This window comes from Cervus canadensis, chromosome 16 (genome assembly GCF_019320065.1).
Source record: "Cervus canadensis isolate Bull #8, Minnesota chromosome 16, ASM1932006v1, whole genome shotgun sequence".
Taxonomy (NCBI): Eukaryota; Metazoa; Chordata; class Mammalia; order Artiodactyla; family Cervidae; genus Cervus; species Cervus canadensis.
Window position 1 is genome coordinate 32,033,795 of NC_057401.1, and position 14,705 is coordinate 32,048,499.

The 14,705-nt window shown below is 41.6% G+C and overlaps 1 protein-coding gene across 4 annotated transcripts in view; it reads left to right on the forward strand.

Moving 5' to 3' along the window:
- The first annotated feature begins 4,694 nt into the window (after positions 1–4,694).
- Positions 4,695–14,705, forward strand: part of PRKAA1 (protein kinase AMP-activated catalytic subunit alpha 1) — a 28,081-nt gene continuing 18,070 nt past the window's right edge. For 2 of the 4 annotated variants that reach the window (XM_043488414.1, XM_043488416.1), the window contains exons 1-2: positions 4,896–5,005; positions 6,209–6,332. Coding sequence is in view for 1 of the 4 variants with exons in the window: in XM_043488413.1 (XP_043344348.1) it covers positions 4,879–5,005 (127 nt within the window). In the remaining 3 variants the exon portion in view is untranslated. Of the gene's footprint in view, positions 5,006–6,208; positions 6,341–14,705 lie in introns of all 4 variants that reach the window. The other 2 variants (XM_043488415.1, XM_043488413.1) reach the window with 2 other exon arrangements.

Below are 14,705 nucleotides of genomic sequence, written 5' to 3' on the forward strand. Positions count from 1 at the left end.
CACAGTCCCTCAGGATTTTGTCCTATTTCTCATTCCTTTTAGCCATTCCCTCTATCAATCCAGATTTTGTCCCCTGTAAACATTTTTCTTCTCTAAAAAGTCTTAAGGCTTCCTTCCCTCTTTGATTTTGCATATCCTCTTTCTCTCACCAGGGTTGCCTTCTCCAAGTTCTTTCATTCCCATGCCACCCTTTTTTTTTTTTTTTTGAGTACAGAGTACCACCTCTTAATGCTGCTCTAAATATATTCAAGTTCAAAAGACTGTGAACCTCCACAGATAAAGGTTATACCCTCCTCTCACGAAGCCCTTTTAGGACCATATATATGTGTGTGTGTGTGTATGTGTGTGTATATATCTATATTATATATATATAAATATAAAATTATAGCACCTGTCACACTGCTTGGCCATTTTAAAAGCAGTATTATAGGTTCCTTTGTTTTCTGAGTCCTCAGAGTCAATTTGCCTAATACCTAGTTGTTGTTTAACAAATAATGAATATTAGTTACAGTGTAACTGCAATTAAGGAAATATCAGGCTGTATTAATAGCACAGTACTGGAAACTTTCAGTTCTGGCCACCGTGTGTACAGATAGACACTAAGGAAGAGCTCTGTCTCCCTGACAGTACAGTGTAAAATGTATTAAGAGGAGGTGGAAAGAATACACAGAAGAACTATCCAAAAAAGATCTTCATGACCCAGATAACCATGATGGTGTGATCACTCACCTAGAGCCAGACATCCTGGAATGAGAAGTCAAGTGGGCCTTAGGAAGCATCACTGTGAACAAAGCTAGGGGAGGTGATGGAATTCCAGTTGAGCTATTTCAAGTCCTAAAAGATGAGGCTGTGAAAGTGCTGCACTCAATATGCCAGCAAATTTGGAAAACTCAGCAGTGGCCACAGGACTGGAAAAGGTCAGTTTCCGTTCCAATCCCAAAGAAAGGCAATGCCAAAGAATGTTCAAACTGCTGCACAATTGCACTCATCTCACATGCTAGCAAAGTAATGCTCAAAATTCTCCAAGTCCGGCTTCAACAGTACATAAACTCTGAACTTCCAGATGTCCAAACTGGTTTTAGAAAAGGTAAAAGAACCAGAGATCAAATTGCCAACATCTGCTGGATCATTGAAAAAGCAAAAGAGTTCCAGAAAAACATCTACTTTTGCTTTATTGACTATGCCAAAGCCTTTAACTTCATGGATCACAACAAACTGTGGAAAACTCTTAAAGAGATGGGAATATCAGACCATCTTACCTGCCTCCTGAGAAATCTGTATGCAGGTCAAGAAGCGACAAGAACTGGACATGGGACAACAGACTGGTTCCAATCGGGAAAGGAGTAAATCAAGGCTGTATATTGTCACCCTGGTTATTTAACTCATATGCAGAGTACATCATGCTAAATGCCAGGCTGGATGAAGCACAAGCTGGAATCAAGATTGCCAGGAGAAATATCAATAACCTCAGATATGGAGATGACACCAGCCTTATGGCAGAAAGTGAAGAACTAAAGAGCCTCTTGATGAAAGTGAAAGAGGAGAATGAAAAAGTTGGCTTAAAGCTCAACATTCAGAAAACTAAGATCATGGCATTCGGTCCCATCACTTCATGGCAAATAGATGGGTAAACAATGGAAACAGTGACTGACTTTATTTTGGGCTCCAAAATCACTGCAGATGGTGACTGTAATCAAGAAATTAAAAGATGCTTGCTCCTTGGAAGAAAAGCTATGACAAACCTAGATAGCATATTAAAAAGCAGAGACATCAATTTTCCAATACAAGTCTGTCTAGTCAAAGCTATGGCTTTTCCAGTAGTCATGTGAGAGTTGGACTATAAAGAAAGCTGAGCACCGAAGAACTGATGCTTTTGAACTGTGGTATTGGAGAAGACTCTTGAGAGTTCCTTGGACTGCAAGGAGATCCAACCAGTCCATCCTAAATGAAATCAGTCCTGGGTGTTCATTGGAAGGACTGATGTTGAAGCTGAAACTCCAATACTTTGGCCACCTGATGTTAAGAACCAACTCATTTGAAAAGACCCTGATGCTGGTAAAGATTGAAGGTGGGAGGAGAAGGTGACGACAGAGGATGAGATGGTTGGATGGCATCACCAACGTGATGGACATGAGTTTGAGTAGACTCTAGGAGTTGGTGACGGACAGGGAAGCCTGGCATTTTGCAGTCAATGGGGTGGCAAAGAGTCGGACACGACTGAACGACTGAACTGAACACTGTAATGGCCTTAAGCAGAAAAGACTAGGAGGATACACAGCTCCCTTAGAATCTGAAGGACTAAAGAGGAAGCATCTGACAACTAACTAGTGAGTTTTCCCATGAGACCCAAGATTCTCCACCACAGTTCTTCACCACAGTTAGTCTTCATCAGTGCCGAAATGTATTGTAACTTATTTGCATTAATAGAAGTGGAAGAACTGAAGTTTGAAAACAATTTACTTCCCCTCCTCCTCTTAAACTAGGCTGTATTCTAGGTTTCTTCTACAAAGTCACTCCTGCCCACACATATTCCAATATACTTTGTTGAGATAGGGGTACAACTAATGGGTCTGGAAGCTGGGCATAAGTCCCAGTTTACCTTATCTTCACTTCCACCCTGAAAGAAAGATGAGCTTGTGAATATTATTTATTGTGAGGTTGGGAGGATACAGAGAACTGCCCTCCTAAACTATGAGTTATTCCAGAGTAGGGACCATGAGTTTTCATTTGTGTCTACCCAGTGTCTAGATGGAAGGAAATGTGACAAAAACTTTTTTTAAAAAGGACTGAAGGAAACAGAAAAACCAAAGGAATAAAGGAAGTTTATTATTTGCTTTCTTAGAAACTACTTACTTAATTTGGTTTTTAACTCAGATAAGGGAGAAGAAAAAAAAACCAGCAAGAAAAAAGCTGCTTAAAAAGACTGTGGAAGAGTGGATGAGTTCTAAGTTCCTATTCAATTCTTTGATCTACGATTATCAGTTGTATTTACCTAACAATACTTTTAAGTGACTTATGGCATTTAATGAATATGTATTAAATAGAATTATGATCTAAAATAATACCATGGCAGAAATGAACTGATGTTTCTGCTAAAAATTGAACTGATAGTTTTATGAAGACACTGGTAACAGGTTTGCAAAATGCAGCTTCAGACTGCTCCCTTGCTGGATGCTCTGTGGCTTAACTGGCCTGGTACAGAGCTGAGGTACCTTGCAATTTTTTTCCTTTCAGATTAAAAGAAATCACAGAACCTTGCTGGGCTAACTTCTAGACAAGATTCAAATTTAAAGTAATTTATTGGGGGTGGATTAAAGGGGTTTTTTTTGGTTTTAGTTTTTTCCTAAGAGAATCCAGAGAGCTATTTCTGTTTTGTAGCGATCACAAAAGCCAGAGCTGCAGAAACTCAAAATTCAAACAGATAAAGGTGAAGAAACAAGAGAGGAAACATTACAACAATGATCTATGCTTGCCTCCCAGTATGTCAGTAATGAAAGATTTCTTAACTTTTTGGCTCTTCAAACTATACTGCAGTCAATACTACAGTAGGAACTGACTTATCCAAGATTATTTGTTAATGTCATCTGGTTATTTGATGTAATTCTAAGCTCAAAGGCTTTTTTTCCTCCTCTGCAGAACCTTGCTTGGAACAAAGCTGTGCTTAATGCACATTACCTTGATTTCATAAAGTGTATAAAAACCAGAACAGTTGAGTAACTTTCATTGGGAAGGAAAAATAACATTTTGTCTTTTCCTTTTTTTTTTTTTAACATTATTTTCATGAAGAGGCCAACTCTTTGCCCATTGATACCTGTCCAAATGCTATGACACTGCAAAACTGAGACCACATAAACTGGTTTGTTTGCCCATTTAATTTTGCCCATGATGCAGGAATATAATTGCGTAACACACTTAAAATCCTACTGCAAATAAGCATACTTTCTCCACTCCCCCTGTGATATGCCATGAACCCATTTGTATAGACTTTTACTCACTGAAAGTACAATAAATATTTGTCGATTGATTTGCAACTGTAAGCCTTGTTTTCAGTTCAAAGTCTACATTTTACTGATGATCTAAAATACTAACTCCTGTACATCCAATGTCTGGATAATGTCCTGCTTCCCGAACACACATCCATTCACCCTTTACCCCAACCCGCTCCTCGCACCGGAGCTTGTTGTGGGGAGGACATTTCAGGAGGGTATGCAGCAGGAGGAAAGACCGACAGCGCTACAGGAGCTGTCGAGGTGCTCCATAGCAGCTTTCTGGCTCAAAAAAGAGCAGCGCGTGTAGGGGGTGGGGTGGAGAAAGCGGAAACTTCATCAAAGATGCAAGTGACAACTCCCAGGGGCGTCTAGCTAGATTCCCATCCGAAGCGGAAAAATGAAAAGGTTAGAAAATACTGGCAAGGTGGTGTCTCCAGCCATATTTAAATTCACGCTGTACTAGTAACAAGCCACATTATCTGCCTTACCCAAGCAAGCCCATCTTCCCTCTTGGAGTCGGGAGAGCGGTCCCCACGAGTCCGGAGTAATAACTAGGGGAGCCTACTGTCTGCGGAGACTTCGCCAGAGGAAAGGAGCCGAGGGTCTCCGGCCCTCCTCGGCAATCCAGGAAACCCCCTCCCGCGTGCAGGTGGGCGGGCGCCCCATGCCACGCGGATGCAGAGCGAGGAGAGGGGTACCGGTGGCCCTCCCAGCGACCCCCGCCAGTCCCGCCAGGGGGAGCGTCTGCGCCCGACGGCCGGCGGCTGGGACCCGGCGGGCGGTGCAGGGCGGCGGCTCGGCGGCGCGGCTCCCCTCCCGCGTCCCCACCCCCTCCCCGCCCGCCCCCGGCGCGGCCCTGCCCGCCCCCTCCGCCCCCTCCCGCGGCGCCATGCGCAGACTCAGTTCCTGGAGAAAGATGGCGACAGCCGAGAAGCAGAAACACGACGGGCGGGTGAAGATCGGTCACTACATCCTGGGGGACACGCTGGGGGTCGGGACCTTCGGCAAAGTGAAGGGTGAGGACCCCCGGGCAAGGCTCGGCTCCCCGCCCAGGATCCAGGAGATTTCCGCCTTTCGCACCTCTTCATCCTCCCCCGCCCCCTGCGTTCCTGGTCTCCCGGGCTCCGCAGCCCCTGTCCTGCTCTGGCGCGAGCAGAACCCGAGGCCGCCGCGGGAGTGCGGCGGAGCCCCCCGCCCCCTGCCCACGGCGGGTGGGGGTGAGGTGGGGACTGGTCGCCATGGCGACGGTGCGGCGGCCGGAGGGGCTCGTCCGTGCGAGGGGCGGGGATGCGGAGGCGCTAACTTTCCCAGGCCCGACAGTCGCGGGCAGCGCTGAGTGCTCCCTTTGCTGGGTGCGGGAGCCGGGGTCTCGGCCGGGAACCCGAGAGAGGCGGCCTCCTATTCTACCCGGCTGTGGTCCCTCGGATCAGGGCCAGCCCATCGCCTCCCTGGCCGTCACTGTCCGTATTTCCGTCCTCTTTAGGAGACTGTTGCCTTACTTGCCCTAGCTGGCTGACAGGTGTGAAATGTGTCTCCCCCCACCGAAGTAAGGTTGCTTTGGAGGTAGTTTACAGAATTTATTAAAAAAAAAAAAAAAGGCCGTCTCGTCGGAAAGGATCACTGATATTTTTCGGAGCGGTTAATGATTATAAATTGGTCCTATATGTATTTGCGATCTATGGTTTATGGTCTGAATGCACACCCCGTGTCCTTGGTGTTTCTTAATTACCAAACCCGGTAGGCAGATTTTTCCTCCGGATAGTGTTTCTTCATTGATGCAATTCGCTTCCGTTCATTTTCACAAGATATTTATATTTTAATTCATTTGAAATTTTTTCTTTTTTAAAGAAAAGTGGAATCGCTTTCTGTTGTGTTTCAGTACAGTATTTTGGAAATAACAAACTTGCCCTTCAAGTCACCAATTCTGGCACAAAGAGTTTAATTGCAAATTTTGTGAGGCATAAACATTTTTTTCTTTGAAATAGATGACTCTGCTATTAGGAATGTAGAGGAAGGAAGTATGGAACTGATAAAAATTATTATGCATTGGCTTTGAATAAAGAATAGCCTGTGACTTGCATATAATAAGCTCTTGGTCAATATTTGAAAGAGAAAATAGTTTGTGAAAGTTTGTGAAAATAGTTTGTGAAAGTACAGTGAATTAACTAACTGAGCCTTGCTCTATCAGAGCTAAATAAACATTTTCTGATTTTATCTAGGGATGGAAGAGGAGAGCCCTTCCTTCTCTTGCTCTTTCTGAGTCATAGAACTGGAAAATTGCTGTATAGCCCACAGGGAAGCAACTGCCTAAACCTTCTTAAGAAAATCAGCAAGGCCAACAATGTAAGAAAGTAAGAAGCAAATGCCAGAATAGGGTAATTACAGCTATTAGGGTGGGTGTTTTGGGGGCCAGTAAGATGTTTCTGTGCTTTTGAAGTTACTTCTTTTTGACGATGTTGTTTCTTTACTTGTTAGCCATTACAGACTGCTTTCAGTTTATAAATACTGAAATATTCACCATCGCCCCCCAGATCGTAATGACAGCTTTGATGCCTTCACTCCACCCCGGGTTCTGCTTGGATTAGCATGCTCATTGTTCTCCTAATTCAGACCTGAGTAGAGTCAGGTCTCAACGTTCTTATTTGCTAGGTGGCTTTTGGAACGGTAGATGGTAGATAGGAAAGCCAGAGGATATTCCTCATTGCCTGGGTTTGATATGTGACGTGGCAGTGACAGGAATCCCTCCAGTGACTTCTATTCCTTAACCTTCCCTCCTCCACACCTGCCTCTCTTGAAATAACACCCGCTGTCAGAGTCAACCATCTCTCCAAATATAGAAAGGCCAGTGTTAGAGGATCATAGGTTTCATGGATCGGGTTCCTTTGTTCATAAATACATTAACTGATGGTGGTCAGTCTTCAATCACAGTCTTTTATTTTTTTATTTATTTATTTTTTATTATTATTATTTTTTTTTTCCAGTGGGTTTTGTCATACATTGATATGAATCAGCCATGGATTTACATGTATTCCCAATCCCGATCCCCCCTCCCACCTCCCTCTCCACCCGATTCCTCTGGGTCTTCCCAGTGCACCAGGCCAGAGCACTTGTCTCATGCATCCCACCTGGGCTGGTGATCTGTTTCACCATAGATAGTATACATGCTGTTCTTTTGAAATATCCCACCCTCACATTCTCCCACAAAGTTCAAAAGTCTGTTCTGTATTTCTGTGTCTCTTTTTCTGTTTTGCATATAGGGTTATCGTTATCACCTTTCTAAATTCCATATATATGTGTTAGTATGCTGTAATGTTCTTTATCTTTCTGGCTTACTTCCCTCTGTATAATGGGCTCCAGCTTCATCCATCTCATTAGGACTGGTTCAAATGAATTCTTTTTAATGGCTGAGTAATATTCCATGGTGTATATGTACCACAGCTTCCTTATCCATTCATCTGCTGATGGGCATCTAGGTTGCACCCCAATGTTCATCGCAGCACTGTTTATAATAGCCAGGACATGGAAGCAATCACAGTCTTTTAAAAGTTGTTAAACAGTTGAAATGCTTCCTGCCCCCAAATAATAGAAAATTTAACACAGCCTAGCCAAGAACGTCTTTTCTGTGGTTCTGTGTCCAGGGCGAGGAAGCCCCAGCATCGCCCTCAGGAGTCACTGACTCAGTCAGTCCGTCTGGCCAGGGTTATTATGTGCTAATTGGCTTAGGCTTGTGTTCCTATAGGGCAGATGGCATTACCCTTGAAGGAAGAGCGCCCCCTCTCGGATGTATGTGTGGCAGGGCATCTTCTGAAGTACTTGAATAGTACAGGGGGATAGGGAGGACACCTGCACAGAAACCGGTTTTTTTGGAAGAACAAAAGGGGGACCTAGATGCTTGGTGAGCACGCAGAAATAGCCACGATGGTGGTGACATGTTAACTTAGGGTAGCCAAGAATTTGACCGGAATTCTTACAAATTATATGATTAGCCACATATTTCAAAGGATGCAGTTTGGAGGAGATACAGCTTTTTAGTCATACACACCGGTAAATTTAACATAGAAAAGAGTCTAATAGAAGATGTGATATCATATCATTCCCAATATGATATTCTATCTTATAGAAAACTTATTGAGTTGATGGGGAGGACTGCAGATTCATAGGCATTATTTTGTTTCTTGTTAAGGTTTAAAAAATCCTTTGGTAATTTAATGGGAACATTTTGAGGGGAAACTTTAGACAACTAGGGTTAGTTTGGAATTATGCTTGAATTATCTTATTGTTTCCAAGATACCTTTTTTCTGACCCCTTGATTGTCAAGGGGTTGGTCTCCACTCCCTTGTGGGTCTACTCCCCTCTTCTCCCAGGAAGAACATTTATAAAAGCATGGATGAATAGAGTTATTATTGCAGTAAATATAAGTGGCAGTTTTTCCTCATTTTCTAAGAGAAGATACTTCTTCAGTAGGGTGGGTAATCTTTGCCAAATGAGTTTTTATATATATAATCTGTTTATTAAGTTGATGAGTATTTTATACATGAAACTGAAAGTTTAGGTAAATAGGTGACTGTTCTCTTTGAATCACATAAGAAGTTTTAAGTAAAGAAGTCTAGGTATGAATTAGAGCTATATATATCAACATGGGTGAATCTCAAGTATATAAGTTTAGGCCACAAAAACAGAAGTTGAAGAATATGTCCAGTCATGTTATTCATATAAAGTTTAAAAACATGAAAAAACATTCATACATTGCTGACAGGAATACAGATCGGTACCACCTCTATAGAGTGACAATATTTATAAAGTTAACCTGGCAATTCAACTTCTAGGAATTTATCCTATAGGTATATGGAATAATGAGTTATTCATTGCCATATTGTTTGTCAATACAAAAGATTGGAAGTAACCTTGCTAGTACGTAGGACAGTAGTTAAATTATGGTTTACCCATACAGTGGTATATACCTTGCAAACATTAAGGAAAAAAAAAAAAAAAAGACTTTATATAAGATAGGGAACAATTTCCAAGGTGTATTTTTAAGAGAAAAAAAAATAAAGGGATAATAAACAAAGTGTATAGCATACCTACCATTTGTGTATAAATAGCAGGGGCAAATTGAAGTATCTTAAATGTAACTGTGTGCATCTGTATACAGTGTTTCCTTAAAGATACACATGAAACTGCGTTGCAGTAGAAACTGAAGATTACACATGTTCAGGGGAGGGGAACTAGGTTGTAGGAGGACATGTCACTGTATATCTTTTTGTATTTTTGAATCATGCATTGTGAATTCAAAAAAATATATAAAATTAAGTTTATATTAATGTTGTGAAAATAAACATGAAAAAAAAAATTGTTACTATATCATTTATGGATTCATCATATATGTGGGAAAGACAAACCACATTCAAGATACAGTGTAACTTCTAGGGAGAACGAAAGGAGGAAGGAATCTGGGAGGAGTCAGACTGGGCTTCAGTTGCATCTGTAATGTTTTATTGCTTAAGCGGCTACTGGGTGGAACATGGGTATTTGCTTTGCCTTTTGGGATGCCTGAAATGTTTTGTTAAGAAAAAGTACCTTTTTCAAATTTCTACCTGTAGCTTTTAAAATTCATCCCTCTTCAGCCAGAATTAAGTTATTTCCCTGATACTTTTAGCAGTGAGGTGTTTTTGTTTTGTTTTTTTCAATTTTAGAGTGAGAATGAAATGATTGGGTGATTAGAATATCTTTAGTAAACATTTCTATCTTTGTGGCAACTCTTTATCAGTGTTTAAAACTCTTTCAAAGTATGATCTTACTTTACTTCAGGATTACGTATCTGATTAGAAGAGCATGTGTTACAGAGCTCTACAGTTAGACAGAGTTCCTTTTAGAAAGCAGTAACAGGTTCTTAGCTAATGTTTAGTTGACTCATCTGTTGCTGTTGTTGTGAGGGAGATATTGTTAATTGTGGTAACCTTTGCTGTGAGTGACTCAGGTCTTCCATGGCAGAAATACCTGTCTTCCATTTCACCCAAAAGCCACATCTTGTTATTACTGTAAAACAGTGACATCTGAAGAGAAAAGTTTTGAGCTTCAGACTAAGGGAGAAATATTTCAGAAGTGCATATCCCTAACAAAGTCCATGTACTGTACTGATTGACTTACGGAGCAGCAGTTAATTTGGCTGCAACTGAGTTTAGTCACTGGAGAATCTTTAGCCTAGTTTTGAGGAAACAGTTCAGATTTTGATATTGTTGTCAAGGCTACTTTCCCTTCACAGTGCATTCTGATGGTGGTGTACAGTGGATAGGTCCCAGACTTGGAATTCTTCTAACTAGAAGACCTGTTCTGTCTTGATCACTTAATAACTTTACTTCAATGAGTTAATCTCTCAGAGCCTCATATTACCTGCATGATAGGTTTATTGTGAGGCTCAAATGTGATCTTGTGTTTCCTAAGCTATAATAAATAATATTTTTTTCCCTTTTTCTTCCCAGCAAAATCTTGCTAATCTTCCAGCCATCATATGATATCTGCCTTGAACCCACTGCCAACATATTTCAGTATTAGAATTTCAGTAGCATAATACTTTTGAAAATATAGTTATTTTATTATAGCTTAGGAAGCACAAGATCACATTTGAGCCTCACAATAAACCTATGATGCAGGTAATATGAGGCAGACCCCATGGACTGCAGCATGCCAGGCCTCTCTGTCCATCACCAACTCCCGGAATTTACCCAGACTCATGTCCATTGAGTCAGTGATGCCATCCAACCATCTCATCCTCTGTTGTCCCCTTCTCCTCCTACCCTCAATCTTTCTCAGCATCAGGGTCTTTTCCAATGTGTGAGCTCTTCGCATCAGATGGCCAAAGTATTGGAGTTTCAGCTTCAGCATCAGTCCTTCCAGTGAACACCCGGGACTGATCTCCTTTAGGATGGACTGGTTGGATCTCCTTGCAGTCCAAGGGACTCTCAAGAGTCTTCTCCAACACCACCTCAAAAGCATCAATTCTTCAGCCCTCAGCTTTCCTTATAGTCCAACTCTCACATCCATACATGACTACTGGAAAAACCATAGCCTTGACTAGATAGACCTTTATTGACAAAGTAATGTCTATGCTTTTTAATATGCTGTCTAGGTTGGTCATAACTTTCCTTTCAAGGAGTAAGTGTCTTTTTATTTCATGGCTGCTGCAGTCATCATCTGCAGTGGTTTTGGAGCCCTAAAAAATAAAGTCAGCCACTTGTTTCTACTATTTCCCCATCTATTTGCCATGAAGTGATGGGACCAGATGCTATGATCTTAGTTTTCTGAATGTTGAGCTTTAAGCCAACTTTTTCACTTTTCTCTTTCTCAATGTTGGGACATCGTTTTCAAGCCTTGGAGGAAAAAACCTTTATCCAGTTAAGACTGGGAAATACCAGATTAAACATTTGATGGGTTTCTTTCCAGTAGGGCTTTATTGGTATTATTGTGTTAATATGCATAGTAAATTTCTAAAAAGGAGAGGAGACGTCCTTTCTGAGACCACTTGATTGTGAAATCTTTTCCCATGAAGAGTCTCCAGTCCTAGTGTTTTGTAAAGCATACTTTAGAAAATTTATTCTAATAATCTTAGTTTTATAGCCCATTGAAAATTAGAATTCCTGAAATTAGAACATTGGAGAAGAGGCTGTGAATTGACTCCTGATAGACCGTGATGGATGAAACACAACTTCAAAAAGCAGAAAGCCCTAGGAGCTGGCACAGAATAGCCTGGGAGCAAGAAGTGCTGTCCAGAGGAGTAACCCCCATGGATGTCCCTGTGGTTCCCTGTCGTCATGTGTTCCATTTAAGAATGCTTGGACACGTGTAGTACAGTTCAGAAAAATCTGTTTTCAAAAAAGATTACTTTTGTTCACTTGTTGGTTTTGATGTGACTCATAAACTTAGGGCTTCCCATGTGGCTCAGTGGTAGAGAATCTGCCTGAAATGCAGGAGACTCAGGGAATGCGGGTTTGATTCCTGGGGTGAGAAGATCCCTTAGAGGAGGAAATGGCAACGCACTCCAGTGTTCTTGCCTAGAGAGTCCCCATGGACAGAGGAGCCTGGTGGGCTACAGCCCATGGGGTTGTAAAGAGTCGGACACGGCTGAGTGACTAAACAGCAGAGCACACGTCATAAACCTGTCAGTTCCTTAGGGCTGCAGGAACAGTGCCACAGAGCTGGGCGACTTAAAACAACAAATCACTTTGGAGTTCTGGAGGCAGAAGTCCCGAAAGCAAGGGTTTAGTAGACTCGCACTCCCTCCCTCCGCCGGCTTTAGGGGAGAGTCTGTTTCTTCCTCTTCCAGCCTGTGGTGACTCCTGGTGTTCCTTGGCTTGTAGGAGCGAAACTCCAGGCTCTGCCTGTCTTCACCCGGTCACCTCTGTGTGTGCGTGCCCGTGTTCTCTCCTTTTCTTATAGGGACGCCAGTCATGAGATACAGAGCCCACCCTAAATCCAGGATGATTTTATCCTGAGATCCTTAACTAACTGTATCCCCCAAAACCCTGGTTTCAAATAAGATCCCATTCTGTGATGATGGTGAATGTGAATTTGTGGGGAAGAGGGGATACTCTTCAACCCAGTACACTTGCATTATATTTGATGTGCTTTTATTTATTTATTTGGCTGAAGTGCATTGCGTGCAGGATCTTAGTTCCCCGACCAGAGATCAAACCCGGGCCCAGCAGTGAAAGCCCTGAGTCCTAACAGCTGGATCGCCGGGGAATTCTCTATGTGCTTTTCGTTTTATGCTCTTCATTGCTGTCTTATGATGCAGTCACCCCTCAGAATACGTGAGGGGTTGTTTCTAGGAGCCCCCGAGGATACCAAAATGCCCGGATGCTCAAGTCCCTCTTATTAAGTGACATACTAGAGTGGGCCCTCCAGACCCTCGGGTTCTACATCTGGGGATAAGGGGGCTAAATGTTTATCTGCTGAAAAAAATTCTAGTATTAGTGGAGTCTTGCAGTTCAAACGCGAGTTGTTCAAGGATCAGTTGTAGTTTTTTGAGTAACTTTTAAACAGATTTAATAGATTGAATAAAAAGTCTTTTTTGGTATCTTGTTATAAAACACTGAAATTGATAAGAAGCAGGTTTTTATTGCAGGTGCATGTATTCTTAGTAGCTCAGTCGTGTCCAATTCTTTGTGACCCCTTGGACTGTATCCTGTCAGGCTCCTCTGGCCAAGGAATTTTCCAGGCAAGAATACTGGAGCGGGTTGTCAGTTTTCTACTTCAGGGGATCTTTCTGACCCAGGGATTGAACTGGCGTCTCCTGCATTAGCAGACAGATTTTTTTTTTTTACTTCTGAGCTACCTGGGAAGCCTATTAGAGTGGATTTATTTTCTCATACAGGGGAAAGGTCATAGTAGCAAGTGCCTGGCACATAGTGGGTGCAGGTAGTCAATAACTGTTTCTTAAGTAAATGAATGAAGTTTTAGAGTAAGTCTTATTAGTTTGCAGAATTCAATCTTTTATTTTTTTCAAAATTGTAAGAGTGTGAATCAAGGGTACCACTTACATGTTCAACTTCTATTTGTATTTTATTAAAAGGATATTTATTTAGTATTATTATATATGTAATAGTCTTTTGAAGATTATCTTTTAAAAAAATAATCACATTTTACTTACCATTTTTGGAAAAAGGGCAGTTTTTGAGACAGACATGGGTTCCTATTTTTGTGTTGTCAGTCACTAGCTATGTAACTTTGGACAAGTTATTTCATCTTGGGCAAGTTATTTCATCTTCCTATACCTCAGTTACTTGTAAAGTGTTGCTAATAATGCTAGTCTTCCAGGCTTGGGAGAGTTAGAGGCAGTATGTTTGGGTATGAAGTGGGTATGTCATGAATATTAACTAGTGAGTTGTATACCTTAAATATGTTATGTATTATAAATCAACTAGATTTATATTTTTTAAAAATAGTAATCATTTAAAAAATCTGATTTCAATTTAAGTCAGATAAACCTGTTTTTACCTCTGTGCTCTTCTGTGACTGGATAAGTGTTTCTATAGTTTTTGGGTAGTAAGTGAAATCTCCTGTCAAGGACTTGGTGCTATGTGTATATACATCTAGCAATATCATGTTGAAAATTAACCAAAGTCAGGAAATGGGTTGAACTTTGGAAGCTAGGAATCTCTGGTGTTGATGGGAGGGGAGGATGGAGCAGGTTAGTGAGATTGAAGCTTATGGGGATAGAAGCCAGGTGCATAGAAATTACAGCGATTTGAAAAAAAGGTGAAAGTGTTAGTTGCTCAATTGTGTCCGACTTTGTGACCCCATGGACTGTAGCCTGCCAGGTTCCTCTGTCCGTGGAATTCTCCAGGCAAGAATACTAGAGTGGGTAGTGATTCCCTTCTCCTGGGGATCTTCCTGATCCCACCCAGGGATCAAACCCCATTCTCCTGCATTGCAGGCAGATGTCTGAGCCACCAGGGAAGCTATTGTTTAGTATTTATTGTGGACCTGGACAAAGGCAGGGTACTGAATCTAACTATATAAAAGGGACAAATCAAAAAGCTGAGATAAAATCAGCTATATAGGATTAATCAGAAACTTTAGGACTGATTAACTAGGAATGGGGAGACATTTGGGAGCAATGGAAGATAAATAACCGTAAATAGTAATAGTCATCGTTTCTTCATAAAGAAATTACTCTGCTGGGCATGATGGAAAGTGCTTTACAAGCCCTACTTCATG